Source organism: Caloenas nicobarica, chromosome 1 (assembly GCF_036013445.1).
Source record: "Caloenas nicobarica isolate bCalNic1 chromosome 1, bCalNic1.hap1, whole genome shotgun sequence".
NCBI lineage: Eukaryota > Metazoa > Chordata > Aves > Columbiformes > Columbidae > Caloenas > Caloenas nicobarica.
Window position 1 is genome coordinate 73,513,320 of NC_088245.1, and position 20,907 is coordinate 73,534,226.

Genomic DNA, 20,907 nt, shown 5'->3' on the forward strand with positions numbered 1-20,907 from the left:
GGGCTGCGCCGGCCGGCGTCTGCGCCCGGGTCACGGGCAGGCCCCGCCCGGCGCCGCGCCGCGCAGCACGGCGGGCAGGCGGGGGCTCGCTCCGAGGCCGCTGCGGCTGGGGACGGGGGAGCCGAGGGGACGGCGGCCGGGAGGGCGGAGGCCGCTCCCGCGCGTCCCCGGCCGGCAGGCGCCTGTGCCCGCGGGGGGCCCGGCCCTCGCCTCGGCGCTCCGGGAAGCGGCCCCGAGAGCACACGGGGCGGGGGCTGCAAAACTTTCGGGGCGGGGGGTGCAAAACTTTCGGGGCGGGGGGGTGCAAAACTTTCGGGGCGGGGGGGTGCAAAACAAGACTCCTTTTTTTTTTTTTTTAATTACAGATATTAATTTTTCGTCCCTAAGGCAAGCCCACCACTGAAGCGGAGAAATACACTTAACAGCAGAGTCAATTATACTGTTAAGCGGCATTCTTTATTTTATCAGTGCTGGGGAACACTGGGGATCATCCTTCATAAGTGCTTCTAAGACTGGATGCTCTTGCATTGCCTATATTCACATAATTTTTACATATGCATAACAATTTTGGCATACAATACATCGATACTAAGAAATAACTGATGATGTTAGTTATAATTGTTTAGTTTCTTACTTACAATACATCTATTAATTATTAGTTAAATATAAACTAAGCACTCTTCCTCTAAACAATGTATTACTTAATCTTCTGCCTCCCTCTTGTCATGCAGAAGGATCTAAAACTTGAAAAATATCCCCTCATTTTGCAGGTGGTCAGAAAGCATTTATCTCATGTCAATTGGTTAATGATGGGTACGTCTTTTATAACTTAATCACAGTATACATTAATTTGGCAGCTTCTCTTCACCCCAAAGTGCTGGGTCTGCATCCCAGACTGCCTGATAAAGCCACCCCCGGCAGGGCCACACTGTTCTCCCTTGGTTTGCTTGGCGGGCCCCCAAAAACTGCAGCCCCTTGTCGGTGGCAGGGCACCGAGCAGCAACTCACATACGACAGCAAATGGCCATGGCCAGAACTGCCTTTATCCTTCTGCCACGAGCAAGGTAAAAGCAGCCCAGACCAAAAGTTCACAGGCAACTGGAGATAAGCAAAAAAGGAGAAGGAAACACACTTTGAGATTTTAGACTTATTTTCATATTTGATAGTCAAATCGGCAAAGAAGCCACAGAAGAAGTCTGTGACAGAAGAATTGTCTATAAATATGGAACAGTGCTAGTGTGTGCTAACTTCTGAACAAGTCTGTTCTCCGCCCTGTTCCCTGTGCAAACTACTCGGGGTGAACCTGCTTTAGCAGGTGGGTTGGACTAGATGATCCTCAGAGGTCCCTTCCAACCCCAACCATTCTGTGATTCACATGCAATGCCCAACATCACTGAAAGCACTGCACTGACCCCAGCATTGTTTCTCTTGGCTGCCTTCGCTAATTGCCATAAAGAACTAACTTAACACAAAAATAATGCTCCTGTCTAGTGGGAACTGCAGCTCACAAGTGTTACCAAGATCAAGGCTAAGGGAAGACAATCCCAATCCAACGCCACCTTTCACAAGCTGTAGGCTGTACCATGTGCTTTTGTAACTTAATAGACCTTTCTTTCAACTACCTGAACAACTGCTTGACTCCTGCCAAAATAACAAATACATAGTATGAAAACAACGTAATTATTATTGGGGAAGAACAAGCACTTTTTTGTAGAATCATAGAATAATTTTGGTTGGAAAACACCTTCAAGATCATTAAGTTCAACCGTTAACCTAACACTGCCAAGTTCACCTCTAAACCATGTCCCTAAGAACCTCATCTCCACATATTTTAAATGCCTCCAGGGATGGTGATTCAACCACTTCCCTGGGCAGCCTGTTCCAGTGCTTGACAATCTTTTCAGTCAAGACGCTTTTCCTAATATCCAATCTAAACCTCCCCGGCACAACTTGAGGCCATTTCCTCTCATCCTGTCGCTTGCTACTTGGGAGAAGAGACGAACACTCTCCATGCTACAACCTCCTTCCAGGGAGTTGTAGACAGCGATAAGGTCTCCCCTCAGCCTCCTTTTCTCCAGGCTGAACAGCCCCAGTTCCCTCAGCCGCTCCTCATCAGACTCACCAGCTTTGTTGTCCTTCTCTGAACTCTCTCCAGCACCTCAATGTCTTTCTTGTAGTGAGGGGCCCAAAACTGAAGACAGGATTCAAAGTGCGGCCTCTCTAGTGCCAAGTCCAGGTGGATGTTCCCTAGTCCTGCTGGCCACACTATTTCTGATACGCACCAAGATGCTGTTGGCCTTTTTGGTCACCTGGGCACACTGCTGGCTCGTGTTCAGACGGCTGTCGATCAACACTCCCAGGTCATTTTCAAACTTGGCCTTGTTAAACCTCATACAACTGACCTTAGCCCATCAATCCAGCCAGTCCAGATCCCTCTGTAGAGCCTTCCTACTCACCAGCAGGTCAACACTCCCACCCAGCTTGGTGTCATCTGCAAATATACTGAGGGTGCACTCAATCCCCTCATCCAGATCATCGATAAAGAGATTAAACAGAACTGGCCCCAATAGTGAGCCCTGGAGAACACCTGGGGAACCATCAACTGGATTTGGCTCTGTTCACCAGAACTCTTTGGGCCCAGCCATCCAGACAGTTTTTTTCACAGTGAAGAGTATGCCCATCCAAGCCATGAGCAGCCAGTTTCTCCAGGAGAATGCCATGGAAAACGGTGTCAAAGGCTTTACTAAAGTCTAGGTACACAACATCCACAGCCTTTTCCTCATCCACTAAGCAGGTCACCTTCTCATAGAAGGAGATCAGGTTAGTGAAGCAGGACACAACTCAGTTTACAAACTTGAGTTCCTAAACTGTAATATGCACACATATGATTAAAGTCACACCCTTGAGTAGCCTCAGTGGCTTTTAAGGAAGGACTGGCAGTGCTTAAAGAGAAATGCCATGTTTAAGGATGAAGTGCATTATTTCCATAGGACTACAGCATAACCAGTGCTTGCCATAATGTCATTTGACATCCATCAGTCTTGGACAAATTTTAAAATTAGCTCTATTGGATCAGCACACTTAACTTAATTCATGTCCTTTCCACTTCTGTGTAATGGACTTCTCGCTCCTCTCTGAAGTGTCGTCATTCATCATTGTGAAAGTATGAATTTGAGGTATATCGCCAGCCCGGAAGAGTTTTAATTTACCTTTCAACCAACATAGATGTCTACCACGTGGAATTTTAGAATTGAAAACATAATTAAAATAAAGGTATAGTTTAATGTGTTAGTTGTGTAAGTAAATTCTTTGTTTTGCCTCTAATGTGGATATAATACAAGTCCTCTGTAGTGTCCTGCAGCCAATAACTAAATTAATGTACCTGAAACAGCATACATTTGTACATATCTACATTAGCGTATATAAACCTGATGTTCATATTACCATGACCCAAGCAACTTAAGGGCCTTGGCAAACATTTTAAATAGTTTCTTATCGGTTTTGCTTTTCCTTTATGACTTACTCTTTATATTCAACGCTTGACATAAGTGGATTATTTTAAACTGTCTGGTATATTAAATACGTAGCTGCAGGTTCCTCAGAAGGGCCTGGCTGGGCCTAAGGCAAACTGTACCATGAGCAGTGTTTTCCGCATGGCTTTTGATGGACCTCAGCTTCCCTGCACCTTGGCAGGCTGATCCAGCTGCTTTTGCTCTTTTCAGGAAGGGTGGGTGCCCTCTCTATAAAGAAGATGTAGGAAGAGGGGAAAGAAGCAATGGTGGCTGGACCAGGGCAATTGTGTCATCCCATAGTATCTCTTCTGCCCTGCTCACATCATATGTTGTATGCATCATATATCATATCTGCCCTTCTCTTATTCCTATAATCATCTATGCCTGTTTCTATGCAGGTCTCCACATCCACTGTCATTCCAGTACCCCAACACCCGTAACCCTTAATGCTATTCCAACAGTCCCGGTGAAGAACCAATTTCTTCACACTCCAGTTACAACCACCTCAAATAGACTTTCATCCTTTTTTTTTTTTTTTTTTGAGCTTTCAGCTCAGCTCCTCATACCACCACTATGTAAGCAAAAGCAGGTGGCAGCTGGGGCTCTCGCTAACACAGAGCACAGGTAATATTTGTGCTTGCTTTCAGTATTCATTTCCATAGTGTTTATCACTATATGACAGAGTTAATGGGTGACACCTGAAATGTTCACATTGTCTTACAGCTTTTTCTTTTAACAGAGAAAATATTTTTATCAGCTTACCAAAAGGGGGAAACCTAGCTAGAAATAAACATTTCCTTAAACAAGCGTAGCTGAAAATTTCAGGAAAAAGGCACCAAGAATGTGAGAATCACAATGAAACATTATTAATTGCCCCAAATCAGCCATTTGATGTGAAATGAGATGATGGGCTCGGTCTCTTACAACACTGAGGTCCAAAAAAAAGCCAACATCCAGGTGGATTAACAAAGGAGACAGGGTGTGATGAACAAGTAAGTCGCCCACGCCTTGGCATGGGTCCATGGTGTAAGGCAGGCAGCAGGTCCCTGTGAAGCAGGATGTGCTGCTATTGCTGCTGGCACTGCGGCCCTTTCCAGGGAAGGATCTAGAGAAGTGAGATATCTCACCATAATTTAAGTTTATTTCTTTGAAGTAAATGCCATGTGTTTGCCAGAGACACAACCAGACTCCCTATTTTCATTATTCTACTCTAACCATTACAGTATGCAAAATAACCTGCCTTTTGGTATACCTTCACCCCTAAAAATAAAATGACTTTTATTTACAGATGACTATATGATTTTAAGTATGATGCAGAATGAGCGACCTGGAAAAAAAAAAAAAACCCACATATATTTTAAAATCCCTTCTTTCCTTGCACTCCTTACACTCTCAGCCACTTTTGCTCTGAAACACTGCCCCCCTCAAAAAAGAAAAAAAAAAAAAAAAAGAGGAAATGAAAAATTTCCAAGTAAAAATGTTACTTAAGCAAGAAATGGCACTAGGGCTTTTGAAGAAAGAACGGCTAACCCACCAGTCTGTGCTGCCAGTAGAACCATAGAATCGTTTCAGCTGGAAGAGACCCTCAGGGTCATCGAGTCCAACCATAACTTAACTCTAGCACTAAACCATGTCCCTAAGAACCTCATCTAAATGCCTTTTAAACACCTCCAGGGATGGTGACTCCACCACTTCCCTGGGCAGCCTGTTCCAATGCCTGACAACCCTTTCCGAGAATATTTTTTTCCTAATATCCAATCTAAACCTTCCCTGGCACAACTTGAGGCCATTTCCTCTGGTCCTATCACTTGCTACTTGGGAGAAGAGACCAACCCCCTCCATGCCACAACCTCCTTCCAGGTAGTCGTAGGCAGCGATAAGGTCTCCCCTCAGCCTCCTGTTCTCCAGGCTAAACACCTAGGCTTGTCGGCCGAATTCCTGTTCAGCAAACACCCTGTGCTCTGCTGTGGTTTGAACAGGATTACTCAGGTAGCAAAGAGATGCTTACGCAGGCATCGAAATATGCACATGTCCATTTAGACCAGGATATGCATAATTAATCGCTTTCCATTACAGCCTCGAAAAGCAGACCTCAGTCGGAGAAGGGACGGGCCAGGCTGCGGGAAAAACCCTATGACCGCCACCACCGCCTGCCCGTGCGGAGTTTCACCGGCTGGTCTGTCCTTTGCACCTGATGCTCTGGACGGGCCTCTGGGGCTGGTGAGCGGGCGGAGGAGCTGGGGCACCGCTGGGGCACCGCTGGGGCACCACCGCAGCCCCACCGGGCGGGCCGGAGGGCAGGCAGGAGGGCGGGCCCGGGCCCGCCTCCCCCGGCCCCTCCTCCCGGACGTGCGGGCGGGCCGGGCCACCCGCCGTTCCCCGGCGCTGCCGTCCCGCCCGCGGAGCGGAGCTCAGCCCGGCCCCGCCGCTGCCTTCCCGCCACCGGGCGGCTTGCGGGGGGCGGCCCGAAGGTACCCCCAGAAACGCATCCCCGCCCCGGGGACCACGGCGGCGGCTTCCCGGCTACCAGCGCTCCGGGACGCTCGCCGCTAAGTCCGGTTCCCGGCCGAGGAGGGTCCGTGGTAAGGGGCGCCCGGGGCCGGCGTCACCCCAACCCCGCGAAGGGTCCACCCGAGGGACCATGTCTCCCGCCAGCTGGCGGTGGCCGGTTTGCTTGCTGGCGGTCACCTGCGTGATGGCCGGACCGTCCCTGAGTCAAGAGTGCTCCGCGGAGAAAATGGAAAACACCATCATCGATATAAACTTGTCACTGCCCAAAGGCATCAGGGGCGCAGAGCCGGTGTACGCCCCAAGCCCAGAAGCTTGCATTCGTGCTTGCTGCTCGGGGGAAAAGCTCTCAGGTAACCGGCTCCTCTTCGGTCTTTTCTGTTACTGTGTATGATCGCTTGGGAAATTACTTTTGAACTTGCAGCAGCTTGCGGCTGCTATCCGGTTTTACCAAGTGTGATGTTAGATCTCAATGCAAGACCTCAGAGTGTTCAGGAAAATAGTTGCAGTAAAGAAACAGCGGTAACTTTAAGTGTTAAAACCTTTCAGATCCCCAAAGCCCAAGGTACCGAAGCTGTATTTAGCAGGCATGCTACAAAGTAACTGATATTTTGTGCTGCATTTAATTTTAGCCAAAAATGAGGGTGCTTGTCGTTCTCCGAGACGGCTGGTTTTCATCAAGCTCTTGCAGCAGCAGGAGGTACAGCAGCAAGTAGAAATGACAGGGGTAAAAGTCATCCCCCCAAGAAGCAACAAGCCAATACATTCCTGGGCTGTGACAGGAACAAGTGTACAAATAATTTCCTTTCCCATGAGTATATCAAAGAGGTTCTCAGATTTATCAGGATTTATAAGCAAGAAATCATTATACAAAGTGGTGCCAGTGCAGTGTGGATGAGGGGAGGATGAGGGATTGGACTCATTTCCCCGAGTTCATCTGTACAGGAAGAGGAAGGTGTGACCTTTCCTATGCTGGCCCTCAGCCATTCTTTTGCAGTCCTGGGCTGTTTTTCCTGTAGGAATGTTTTATGTTAGTAGTTTCCCTCTTACTTACACGAGGAAAAACTGATTTAACAGACCAGAGCTTATTATCAAGATAGTATAAAAGTTCTTCTTGCTGAAATTTGTATATTCATGTTTTGCAGGAGACAAGAAGTGTAATTTGATGATTTTTGATGCTCGAAGGACAAGCGCACATCCAAACTGCTACCTGTTTTACTGTCCTAGCGCAGAGGCTTGTCCCATGAAACCTGCGACAGGCTTTGTGAGCTACAAGATAACTAGAGGTAAATAATAGGAGTCACTGGTCCCACACTAGATGACTTGTGCACCTGTGGCTTTTCAGTAGTGAACCAGAAAATGTTTGGGGGTTACATTTTTAGCAAAATGTTCTAAGCTGAGTGCTCGAATTTGAAAATGCTGCTCTTTTGCTTTGTGGGGGATGGATGGGCAGGTGTGTGGTGAGCTCCTGCGCGAGCCCAGCTGCCTGGTTGGAATGACATCCCACCTTCTGAAATTCCTTCACGTTAGATTCAGAACTCCTCATATTTTTCCCTTGCTTAAAACAAAAAGAAGCTGCTTCCATCTTGATAAATTCAATAAGGAAAATTTCGTGTTTGTGATGTTGAAGAGTATCAGTGAAAGCCATGGAAATACAATGCCCTCGTAGTTGTCTGCGTATTCAAAGGATCCATGCTACACTGGTGAATACCACACACACAAGCAGAAACATGGAGCAAATGTTGGGCAAGACTTGCAGCACAGCTGTGATGTTGCTGAGTAACTGGCAATAGCAAACACTGTTTTCTGCTGTCAGTTGGGGAACCTGAAGCACAGATGCAAACTGACGAAACTCAAAGCTTTATGGCATGTGGGCTGCACGTTCAGAAATTTCTCATGATCTGTCACGTGCTATGGGATTTTTAATAGCAAATCTTAGTTGTTGACTGACGGTGACTTGCACCAGACCCATTTGAACGCCTCAGATAAGAAACTGATAATTAGACTGTCCTCCTGCCAAGAGTTCACCAGGTGGTGTCAGTGTGGCTGCTTGAGAGAGCAGGAATTTCTTATTTCCAGAGACTGAACTTTTGCTGAAAAAGAGAACTTTCTAAGAGAAACTATGCAAGGAGCAACAGCAGGATATATAGAAAGATTATTCAGTTAATGTTACTAAATATTTTTATGCAAGCACAATCACACAGGAATTGGGCAAAAGCAGTGTGCAACAAATGAATTGCATGCCTGTAAAATTATCATTACAACTACTCTTTTTTTTCCCAGCTCTTTCTCCCCAGAAGAATATAGGGGATGCAAACAAAGGAACAGGAAATGTAATCATGCTTCTGCTTTTGTCCCGCATGTAGTGTAATGCTCAGTTAACATATATCATCTGTTTCCGATTTTGCATTTTTTAGCTTCTGTGAACATTGAGTTATGGAAAGATTATGCTAGTTTATTTACCTTATGTTCCTCATAAGCTCTCAGAGGTAGCTCCTGAGCGGCGTTGATACTGACAAACATTTTGAGCTTTGCTTTTCCATGTGAGAATCTGCATGTGGTTACATTGAAAATCAAACTAAAATGGGGAAAGATACTTTATTGGTAATAAAGCAACTTAAAATACTGATGCAAGGTTAGTAGTGAAATTTTGGTGTTTGGTTTGGGTTTTTAAAGTATTCCTGTGGCCACAAACTAAGGGAAACAACCTATGGCTTGGGGAGTAAAACATTTCCTGGTTGCAGTTGCAAAGAACTATTGCTGAAAAAGAAATAACATTTCTGATTTCTGCCCCTTGGGTACTTTTGTGGCATTTGTCTTTTACTCCTCACTAAGATACCCAGGCAAGACTGATGGGTTCTAGCAAAGCAACATGTTCAGGAGGTGTTTAGATTGGCTTTTAAGTGACAACCTGAAGTTTGGTTTCTAATGCAGCTTATTGGATTTGAGATATCAGCAGGACCACTTTGTTTGGTTTTTTTTTAATCTCTTTTTAAAGGTTGACTTGTGTAGTGCCCTTGCTCTTTCTTACCAACAAGGATATCTGTCCTTGTACCCCAGCCGTACCTTGCACGTGACAGTTTTGCACAGTTGCATTTGGGAGCTTGTAGGCTAAAATGGAGACGAGTACTGTCTAGGCAATGTCTGATGCTGAAAATGTGAAGTACAGTTAGTTAATGCAGGCAGTTAATTAATCTGAGCGCTGTGGAGTAGCAGCGATACCTACCTCCCGCATGGGGCTTGTCACATCGCCTCCTTGTGCTCCCTCCGCCCGTCCTTTGAACGCTGCATGAATGCTCAGTGCTTTTCTCGCTGTTGCCCAGGCGAGGGAACTGAAGATGCCACAGCGTGCTGCCAGTGCTTTGGAGCTGTCACACGACATCCACTGTTTGTTTGAACGTGTCTGTGGGGTGGCATTGGCAACAGGGAAAAGGCGAGTTGGGGACTGACTCCGTGGTGGTGACAGGCTGTTTCCTCGCTGGTGTGGAAATGTTTCCAGGAGCTGCAGAAGCAGCTGAGAGCTTGGGCATCTTTGGCCATACAGTTTCTGATTCTGTAATAACTGAACATTTTGTTATTTAAAGCCATTCTCTAAAAAAACCCCCACAGTATGGCTTTAAGTCAGACCATGCGGCTGGAGTCCATAATGTCTATTTAGAGTCTTACTTTGCGAACAAGCTGGTGCCTGACTGGAACGGTAGGATTAAAATTGGTGTCTAAGGTTAAAGCGAACTAGTTATTGTGCTCTTGTCTAAAGCATCACTATTTTTTTGATGTGTTGATTTTGGTGGGTTTTTTTGCACTTCATTTTTTTGTGAAGTCTTAAGGCTTGGAAATACATATTAAGATAGCAGGCAACTAGGTTTCCTTGTATGTATAATAAAACTGGCATAAATCCACCCCTCTAGATAAGAGTTCCTATGTGAGAAAAAAGTGACAATGAAAATGTCACGGACTTTTTGTTATTTATTTCAGTTCCAGTGCAGTTAACAAACCTTTTTGTTTCTATAAAAAAGAGATGAGTGAGAGTCAGAACTACCTGAGATCATGTTCCCTTTTAAATGTTCTGTGTGGCAGCTGAATGATAACATATATATTTTAATTAGAAAGGTAATGATAAAATTTATGTGTGTATATATATATATATGTAAAGATCTGGGTAATTAGCCAGTCTTTCCAAGAACTCATGCTCACTTGAGTTCTCTCTATAATATCTGTGTATAATCAGGTAGCTTCTAGGATTATCATTTGTAGGGAATTTCTGTCACATAACACTGTTGCCCTGCTTCCAAATTCTATGAAATGCCATTCACCCACCCATTTTGCAAGGAATACATATCTGCCTCTAGAGAAATTACAAAGTGTGGTCTGCTTCTTGTGGAGGTCTTCACTGCAAAGACCTCAGATACTCTTGGAGCACTGTCTTTCTTCTAGCACAGTGGTAGGAGGTCAGGTCTCTCCTACGAATCAGTACATGTATAACATGGCCTATAAAATGGGTGTATTATTGCCACCTTGTATCATAAGATGACTTTTGGATGTGAATTGAATTCTGCCAAGCAGCCACAGGATGCTTGGATATTACAAGAAAGGGGAGTATATAATAATCTTTACTAGCTGGTAATCTGTACATCTGATAAAAGTGAAGTCGATGATATCTACTTCTTAACTGACAGAGACTGAGGATAGTGTGAAGGCAATGGGCCTTCTCACTCTGCTTTTCACCTCTAAATAAATATTACATGCATGCAATATGAATATAGAACCATCAGATTGGGGTGAACGCTCTGCACAGGTAAATTCCGTCAGAAGCTGCAGTCAGGGTCTGATGTGCCCAAGCTTAAGGTTGACAGGTCTTATGCCATAAACAGAATTTGGAAGTCATGCTACATATTTTAAAGAAAGGAAGATCATGATGCCTCAGTTTCATTACTCATCACTTTCTGGAGCCCCCTTATATCTCTCTTACTAAGAAATACAAATACAGTCTATGGTAAAAAAAATAGGTTTAATAATTGAATACTTCTATTTCCTTTCTGTTTCCAGACACCAATGCCCTAGAGGATATATCCTTCAAAAGTGAGGACTTTTCTTCAAATGGGTTTTCTTTGTCTTCGGATGCTGGAGCCTTTATTCCTCGCAGTCAGACTAGCCATCAGAATCATACCGCTGCTTCGCAACAGCCTGTCTTTCATCAGGCATCTGAACTCCAGAACTACCCGGGCCAGCATTTAGACAGCAGTGAATTTCATACAGTTTTTCCTGAATCTCAAAAGGCAAAACATACTGAGAGCTTAGACCCTATCCCAGGGCAGAAAGTAATTAAGCTACTGTCAAATACATCTTCTGCTGTTCAAGTTGGAAATCACTCTGCTTTGTTCCCCGCCACTCAGTCTAGTGGTCCCGAACCCAGCAGAACTACTCTTACTCCTCTGCCCACAAGCACCAGCAGACTGGAATCCCGTACAACCTCTCTGCGTACTGGTGTTGCTAAAGCTACTTCGGTCGCCACCACCACCACAGCTACCTTACCGTCTACTGCAGCCCCTAGAGCTAAACCTGGTATCCCTACCACCAGCATAGCTGCTACTCATGTTCCTCTTCCTAGGCCCACAACTTCTGCTTCTACAACCAAGCGGGTGACAAATTCCAGACCTGCTACCACCCCGTCAGGGCTAAGAACTCCAGGCATCACTCCTGAGCCAAGAGTTGTCTCTTCCAGCAACACCAACCATGTTACCCTCCCCGCTTCTTCAGGTTTCACTCTGTCTACTAGTGATTCCCCCATGGCTTCCCAAAATGACCCTCAGGGTTACGACCCATCTGATTCAGAAAGCTACCTGCCAAAGGGGCTTCTGAGAGGGAAAGATCTTGTTCAGCTGGGAGAAAAAAGCAGCCTTGTAGCAGCTTTGATTTTTGGGGTGATATTCTTGTTGCTAGTTATTGCACTGACAGGGAAGAAAATACACGAGTCCCTTCAGAAGAGGCATTATACCAGGCTGGATTACTTGATCAATGGAATGTATGCTGATGTATGATGGGGAGAGGGAATAAGATTGTAAGGAGCATCTCTCATCTTTGAGAGGACAAATCTGAAGTGGAACAGTAGATATTGAAATTTCAGAAGAGGTTGGATTCCTTTTTTTGGCCACTAATAGGAAAGCGGTAGATGGCTTTGGTGGAGAAGGGAACTGCTTTTTCTGTGCTGAACTGTAATGTCTATAATTCTTGATTTATTACTAAATCCAGAAAATAAACACTAAAATCCAAGTTAAGCTAAGAAGGTTTTACGCTTAAGGAGAAAAAGCATTTGAAGAACTTAATCTGTACTGTGACAAGTGAAATAGAAGTACATCTAATAAACTGAGTACCTGTGCAGTGCATGAGTGTTTTTGATGCTATTTGCACCCAAATGCCCTAGTGTTATGTGACTGCCTGGCAATCCTATTTACTCTATTTGTAGCCTTAAAGGAGTACTTAGTAGCAGAGCTTTGCATCGAAATGGCTTTAGGTACAAACAGTAAAAATTATAGTACATGTAACATAGTTGGCTTAATTTTCCTGAGCTACCTATAGTTTATGGATATACATGTATCTTTAATATTTTTTTCTGCATACATCACAAGCTATCCTTAAAGCCACATGCTGCAAATCTGAGTTTGCCTTTTCCAAAGAGTTCGCAACCTGCAGCACATTGGTTTTTTGCAGTATGTATCAGAGAGAAAGAGTTTTTATCATATTAAAGTAAAGCAAGCTGGAATCAAGGTCTTCTGTGGCAAGTGACATGACCAAGTGACTTGGCACGTGCATGAGAGAGAATGTGTTCTAATATACCTCAATCCCAAATGGTTGAGCCTCAACACCTGATGGCAGAGAAGGCAGAAACTTGTGAAGGGGCTGAGCAAAGACAACAGCTGTATTACTGGCAGAAGACACACAGAAAGGTGTGTTCTCCATTTGTTCAACATCTGCAGGGGGTTAAAAAGGATTTAAAGGAAAATAGTGGCTATGTTGTAGGAGGGTGCCAACCTCGAGGAAGTTTCCTGCTCTCAGCTGGAGCAGATGAACAAGGTTGCATTATCTTTGTGCTTCTGATGTTTTCCTACTTCTCTCACCAGGCTGGTGGCTCTTGAGAGAGCTGCTTCCAACAGTGGTTGACTTGCTGTCCCTCCTGAACACACAGAGCCCTCACCAGCGCTCAAAGCACACCCTCTTTGCTTCTAGGGTCATCTTCATGTGACTGGGAATAAGCATAACTGCTCCATTTGTTTCCTCAATTCTGGAACAAGCGATGAGTGAGAGTACATGTGAGCATCTACTGCTTGCTAGGCAGCTTCCAGTTCGTATTATTCACATTTCCCCTCACACACACACGGTCTAAACCTGTGTTTAGAATGAAAGGCTAGATTTAAAAGTATCCATGTGGCAGGCAGCATGATCAACAACAAACATCAAGAAGTAAGGGTATTTCATGAATACGGGAAAATAATTCTGTTACAAAGTATGAAATGTGACTCATGTCCAAGAAGTTCTTAGATCTGTCAGGCTTAGTGCAGTGGAAAGCAGGCATGATCCAAAAATGGCCTCAGGGCTCTAACAATAACTTTATTCAGAAAATTATCTGAAAATTCCATTATTCAAAGATCAAAGAAAAGCCAGTGTTCCTCATGTCAAGAAGTTGAATTCTTACTATATGGGGGCTGCAACTTGCTTTATAGATACAAAACCAGCTGGTCTTCTACAGTGATTAAGTCTGACAATGCTTAAATGAGAAACATTCTGGATAACCTATTAAAAGTGAACAAAATTACAGAAAAATTAATCTCAAGTTCATCAGCTTGTCTGTTGACTGCACTTCATTTAACCTCAGCTTCAGTTTTTTTTTTTTTTAATAGCTATTTTCAAAGGTTTCTGTTCAAGGAACCTGACGAGGGGGAACAATATTTCTGGCAGATGGGTTAATGAAATGGTAAATACTAGGTCCAGTTTGGGCTGTAAAAATGCAGGCTCAGATCTGAGGTTGGTTGTAATTTTATTTCAAAAGAATTACAACGTCATGAGAAGCCTTCTACACTGCTGACGTCACCACGGCAGCTTATTGCAGGAGAGGTACTGAGAACAACCTCTGAATCCTTACTGTGCGTTTCTGCTGTAATAACTAATTTGTTGGAGGGAGAGATGGTTTGTATTACTTGACATGGTACAGCACGGTATGGATACATTCAAGAGAAGGCAGATAGATGTATCTTAGGGTCATTCATAGCACTGGATACGTATCTGGCTAATATCATCAGGAACATCACCCTCCAACCCAAACAGTGATGTATATCAATACAGTGAATGGCAGAAGTAAAGCGGAGAGGTGCACAGGTACCACACCTAATTTGGTGAGGATGCCGAGCAGAGTGGCCTTTCCGAATTTTTGAGTAAAACAAACAACTTTATATGTTCTTATATTAAAAATCCTTTTTTATGCTTGAGTAAATGAATTATGCACCAGGCAGGTGTACTGAACACTTTTTTCTTCCCCACCCCTCTTTGTCTTGTTGGATTAAGAGCAAATAGGGAATTGTTTAGGTGACTGGTCTAGATCTTTCTGGAGGGACATTTACAAGCTGTGTTTGAACACTAGAGGGCAACAAGAGTTTATTAAATAGAATTGACAAGTTTTGAGGATGCCACTTTATAAATGTTTTCATTAGCTGGGTTTTTAACTTTCCAATCAATGGCTATTTCATTGCAAAGATGTTTTATAAGAGAGATATTTTGTTTATTGGAAAGTTCTATGTGGAGGATTATATACACACACACTTAAAATGTCTTACTATATCATATAGTGGTAGTGAACAGCGTAGAAGACAACAAAACTAAGCATATTATTTTCTCTATTTTAATAATGTTAAATCAGATTGTATCATTAGTCATGTATTAGCATTTCCAATTAACAGAGCAGGAGGGAGAGGTTTCCCATAATCTTTATTTCAACTATGCTGCTTAATTATATGCATTTTTGAGCTTATTTGTTTGTCTGAATAATGCTCTTGTATAACAAAAGAGAGAGGAGTGAGGCAGTGACTGTAAAACAATCTATCCATTTTGTTATGCTTTTCAACACTGTGTATCTAAAATTTCTGTGCACTGTTCTATTTTTCCATTGACATCTTCTATGGCAGGGCTGTCAAACTCGTTTTCACCAAGGACCACATCAGCTTCACAGTTGCCTTCAAAGGGCTGAATGTAATTTTAGGATTTGACCTGTGGACCTTATGTTTGCCACTCGGTTATGTGCATTGTACCCCTTTATCACCAACACTGTCTCATAACACAAAAGACATACTGGTTTTCCTCCTTGAAACACAAACATGTATTTGCTTTCCCATCTATCATTAAATTGCCTTCCTTCTGCATCAATCCTTCTCTTACTGGACATTTTGGGATTCGAATTGTTCCACCAAAGGTGGTATGGTGTGCCACCTAAGTAAAAGACCAAGATGTCCTTTAGGAACAGGTTAATAATAGTCAGGCCCTCTCTCACAGAGAGGGCCTTCCTTCAAAACGCCTTCCCCATAAACAGCAGTCACTCTTTCTCCATCAATTTTCCCCCTCCATCTATCCCAGTAACATCCTCCTTATTCCCCCCTCACCAATTCCTTGGACAGCAACATTATCCTTAATGCTGTTGGCTGGCATGAACATTCTGCTCATTCTTCCATGGTGGAATAAGGAGAATGTTCCTTTGGGGGTGGTCATGCCTACTGATATTCTCCTTTTATCACGCCCCATGAAGAGCATTCTCCTTATTCTACCATCCCCATCTGCCCCAGTAGAGACATTCGCGTTATTTCACCACTACAAATCCTAGCAGGCACTTTCCTTCTTAACACATCTGCTCAAGCCATCCCTCCTTAAAGGAGTATTCCTAACTGGGCAGCCACATTTCATTTCATATATTAGCCAGATACACGAACTTTAGCAAGTGGCCGGGACTGTGGGACTATGCTTAACTACTGTTCCTGCCGCAGAGCAGTCCTGTTATTAAAGGACATGTTATTAAATGACATTAGCATGTCATTGCACAAGCGCGGCCACCACTACTGGACTGCAGAGCTGGCCATATCCATGGAAAACAATGTAGAATTCATGAGTGGGACCCTTTTTACAGGTGGGACCTTTTTACAGGTACTTTTTAAAAATAACATATAATTGCTAAGGTTCATGTATCTAGCTAATTTATTAATTTCTTAGTGTTTGCCCAGTTGAGAGTACCCCTTTAAGTGCCGCCCCTGCCCCCCGTAATTGTTGTCTGTCTGCCAGGTGGAAACAGAGTGCTGGGCTGGAATATGAGCCAGCAGTGTGCCCAGGGGGCCAAAAAGGCCAACAGCATCCTGGCTTGTATCGGGAGTAGTGTGGCCAGGAGAAATAGAGACATGATTGTGCCGCTGTACTCAGCACTGGTGAGGCCCCACCTTGAATCCTGTGTTCAGTTTTGGGCCCCTCATTATAAGAAAGACACTGAGGTGCTGGAGAGAGTTCAGAGGAGGGCGAGGAAGCTGGTGAGGGGCCTGGAGCACAAGTCTGATGAGGAGCGGCTGAGGGAACTGGGGCTGTTCAGCCTGGAGAACAGGAGGCTGAGGGGAGACCTCATCGCTGTCTGCAACTCCCTGAAAGGAGGTTGTAGCGTGGAGGGTGTTGGTCTCTTCTCCCAAGTAGCAAGTGATAGGACAAGAGGAAATGGCCTCAAGTTACACCAGGGGAAGTTTAGATTGGATATTAGGAAAAAATTATTCACAGAAAGGGTTGTGAAGCACTGGAACAGGCTGCCCAGGGAAGTGGTGGAGTCACCATCCCTGGAGGTGTTTAAAAGGCATTTAGACGAGGTTCTTAGAGACATGGTTTAGTGCTAGAGTTAGGTTAGGTTATGGTTGGACTCGATGATCCTGAGGGTCTCTTCCAGCCAAAATGATTCTATGATTCTATAAAACAAGGTGGAGGGCCGGATTCAGCCTGCGGGCCATGTGTTTGACACCTGTGTCCTATGGTCTTAACTGTGCACCGCACTCTTGTCACTGGGTCACCTGCCATCATGATATGATGACAACCCATGCACTTGGGGTGGCTCTTTCTGAAGGAAACCAGTTACATTATGGCCTGAGGCCAAAAGCTCATCGGCTTTAATCACCTGGAGAGTTTAATAAATGCCGTAGCTGCTTGTTTCATGTTGTTGCTTTACAGTGCTGTGTAAACATAAGGTGGGTAAACATAGAATGTTGTGAACAAAACTGTTTTATGGTATCGTACAGTGAGGCAAATAGGAAGCCCGAAGTTTATAACCACTGCAAACAGTCATAAAGAAATAAATTGCAGATCTATTTGAGAAGAATGAGAAGACTACACAGTGCTCACCTGCAAAATCAGTACGGCCATTCCTTCGAATAGTGCTTCAGTGTATTGTAATTCCTGTAAGAGTAGGAAATGCTTCTACTCAGGAAACTTTCAAGTAAATTACTAACCAACTGACAAACATAAATTTTTTAAAAGGGCAAAAAATAATTACATGAGAGGAGAGTTTCACAACTGAATCTTGTTTTCCTTCCCCTACAAAAACATCTTAGTGGATTTGAATCTGATGACACCATTAGATACTGCTTTGATCCTACCACCCCACGCTCCATGCTGATACGCAGAGTTTTAAGTGCCATTATTGCAGCCAACAGTTTCCACCCAGTACCCCTTCACATAGAGGAGCTATACTTTGTGCTCTGTCACACTCCTGAAACTGGCCTAGACTGCTGGGCCCTTCCTGTTCATTACTCATTCTCTCATATAGGTAATATACCTCTCTAGATGGGATAGCTGCATCCCCTCATCATTCAAAAGCCTTGCACATCCCTTGAGGAACATGCATGCTATTCCCAGATGCTTTACAAGCCTCTTGATGGGTAGGCCCCCCGAAGGACTGGGATATATTGAAAATTATTCTTCATCTTCAGGAAGCCTACTCTCACCCTTATTCTCACAGTCTAAATTTGCTTTTTTCTTTTAGGTGTCTACATTTCTTGAGGTTATCCAAGTGCAAAGCATAAAACTGATGCTCTTTTCCCCTTTGTGCTTGGCAGATATTACAAAAAATGAATAAAAGTATTTTTAAGTTTTAGTACAACTATGCTGGATCATTGTTTTCTGCATATTGGCTCCCTTAATGAAAAAATATCTGAGGGTTGTGCATTAACTTCTATTATGTTACTTTTCTTCCAACCTATAAAATGTCATTGTCTTAAGTGGCCTTGTCTTAAGTTTAGATATGCCGTGTCTGAAGTGTTCTGATCCTTCTTCCTTTTGGTTTACTTTGTTTTTAGTAGAAAATCGAAAATTCCAGCATACTGACAACAGTCAGGAATAGTCATCAGGTAATTTGTGCACTCTATATTTTTTCAGATTTAACAAACAGTTAACATCTAAAACAACTTCAAGATGCTGTAGGTTAGACTGGCTAAATGATAGGCATGCTTTAAAACATTCGCTGGTCGGAGCAGTCACTCTGAAGATCACAAAGGTGTTTCTTCAAAATCCTGGGGTGGTGAGGATCACTACATGTTCTTCTGCACCTGGTTTCCTGGTAATTCATGGAGTGGTACTTTTTGTTGCGGGCCTGAGTTTGGACTCATTCATGACCTCACTTTTTTCTGCACAGAAGCTACTTGAGGTAGCTTAAAAGTAGTGAAGGTGCTGTCTCTCCACAGGGATGGACTGCATTTTGCAGAGCCAGATTGGTACCTACCACATCTGAGAAGCTGCTGAGTTCTGGCTGAATGTTCAAAAGCCACCGGGAGCAAGACCAGGTTTTCTCTGTGCCCCACTTTCACTGAAAGAAGGATGTGATCAGTGGTGCTTAGTCTTTGACATTGTGACTTTTGCCACTCAACAACACCTAGATTGAAAATTTGCATGAATTTAAAACATTTATTCTTGCAGAAAAGCCCTCACTAGGACACAGATTTCCTATAGACTTGCCTGCTGTTAAGTTAGTTTCTGAGAAAGTTTTTCTGTTTGCTTTTATGAAAGAACCTTTTTTTCCCTACCCCTAAAGCCAAGCTCCACTGACACCGCAGAAATGATTCTGTGTAAGAATTTGGGTCCTCCAAGTAAGGATCCACATAAGTTTGGATACTGCAAATTACAAATGAGATGATCCCTTTACTTCGGTGGCCGTGTGCTGCTCTCTCTTTGTGCGAGCAACTCCCATTGATGTCAGTGTGAGGTCCTCCAGCGCATAGCTTATGGCTGTAAGTCAAGTCCTCCCACTTAGTGGCTCATAGTGTTCCAAAACAATTGCCTTATAGGATGACAGCACTTCTCCGCCCAGAGGTAAAATTTCTGAAAGAATCCAAAAAACATTTTGCCAGCTGCTTCTGATTATTTAACTACGACAATGTTGTCCTTGTTTTGTTTCAGGGCATGAAATAAGGAGTTCAAATGTTTTTCCACCATGTGATAACTCAGGCACTGTTTCTGGAAAGACTCCAGATTTGGCACATGCGATATATTGCCTTTATGGAGCACTCTGTTTCAGAAAGAGCAAAAAAAAAAAATTGTTTGTGAGGTATAGTTTTAAACAAGTGAGAACAGCTTGTGCTATGCTGCTCGCTACTGAAGGTAACAAGATACACATGTAGCTTTCCTACACTGACAAATACATAAAGCAAGGGTATACCCCATTCAAGTGAACGTTGTAAAGGATGGTAAAGTTTGAAACATGACAGTCCTAAATGCTGAAATCTAACCATGGGCTATGTCTAGCAGAGAGACAGTAAGCTTTTCCAGAAATACGTTGGAGGGTGAGTTTGAGGGTAGTTCAAGTGCCATGATGTTTTTGCAGTTACCACAAAGGGGTATCATTGGCAACAGCAGACTTCTCCACTGGCTACCCCATCAATTGATAACAAAAGTGATTTCCAGGAACCCCATCTGAATACACCGACAACAGCAAAAAGAGCAACCAATAACGCTCATACGTTCTGCAAGTAGTTACAGTGTAGCAGCTTGCTTCTTCATATCTGGAGCATCTCCTGACTTTGTAAAACATCAGGTGTTTGGAACATAGAAGAAGGTTCTCCTGGGCAGCAATCCAGATGGAGTTAAAGATAGCAGATGCAGCAGCTAGGCTCCACGACTTGCACAACAGCAAATCACTGTGCATCAGCTGGCGAGTGACACACTCGTTCTTGTACCTGTTCTGCTGCATCCTGACACCTACGTTCCAGCTGAGACTGTAGAAGGAAAGTAGGCTTGAAAGGTGAATTAATAAGATGAGTCTTGATTTTGGGGTAAAGTTTATAACTTCATAACTGACCCTGATTTTTTTTTTCCTTTAGTCAATTTTCACCTGATCGAGTGTTCATTAAGTCCTAATTAGAAACTACCTTCATTGCAGGTCTCTCAATGGACATAGTAAAACAAGATAGGTCTCTTCAGAGAAGACTGCATAATTCTGATTTGTCTTGCGACCTAACATTTAAAAAGTCTGGTTTGAATGTTTAACTCAGCTCAACTCATATTTATTTTACCCTATTACCATCAGCTGTGACAACTCAGTAACCATTCTTTAGCTTCTTTTTTTGCATAGCCATTCCATTGTCTATTCAATGTTGTCCAAGAGTGGGGGTTTTACACATGAAAAGAAAAAGAGAATTAGCACTTGTATTTGCTAGGTTGTGTTTTGCTTTAGTTTTTAGATGTTCCTGTTTAAAACTCAATCATATTTTAAACTTGAATTTTGATGTTCTAAACTTTCTTTTGAAATTATATTTATGTAGCAAAATAATAAATGAGTGATCCATATGTCAGGGACCCAGAGCTGTATAATGTTGTGTGCTCTTTGGTCATGAAG

The 20,907-nt window shown here is 43.5% G+C and overlaps 1 protein-coding gene across 1 annotated transcript; it reads left to right on the forward strand.

Annotated features, from left to right (window-relative positions):
* Positions 1-5,913: 5,913 nt before the first annotated feature.
* MANSC1 (MANSC domain containing 1) lies at positions 5,914-12,392 on the forward strand. The gene is made up of 3 exons (XM_065655363.1): positions 5,914-6,373; positions 7,166-7,306; positions 11,067-12,392. The coding sequence occupies exons 1-3, from the start codon at positions 6,154-6,156 to the stop codon at positions 12,056-12,058; spliced, it is 1,353 nt and encodes a 450-aa protein (XP_065511435.1). The 5' UTR covers positions 5,914-6,153; the 3' UTR covers positions 12,059-12,392.
* The last annotated feature ends 8,515 nt before the right edge of the window (positions 12,393-20,907 follow it).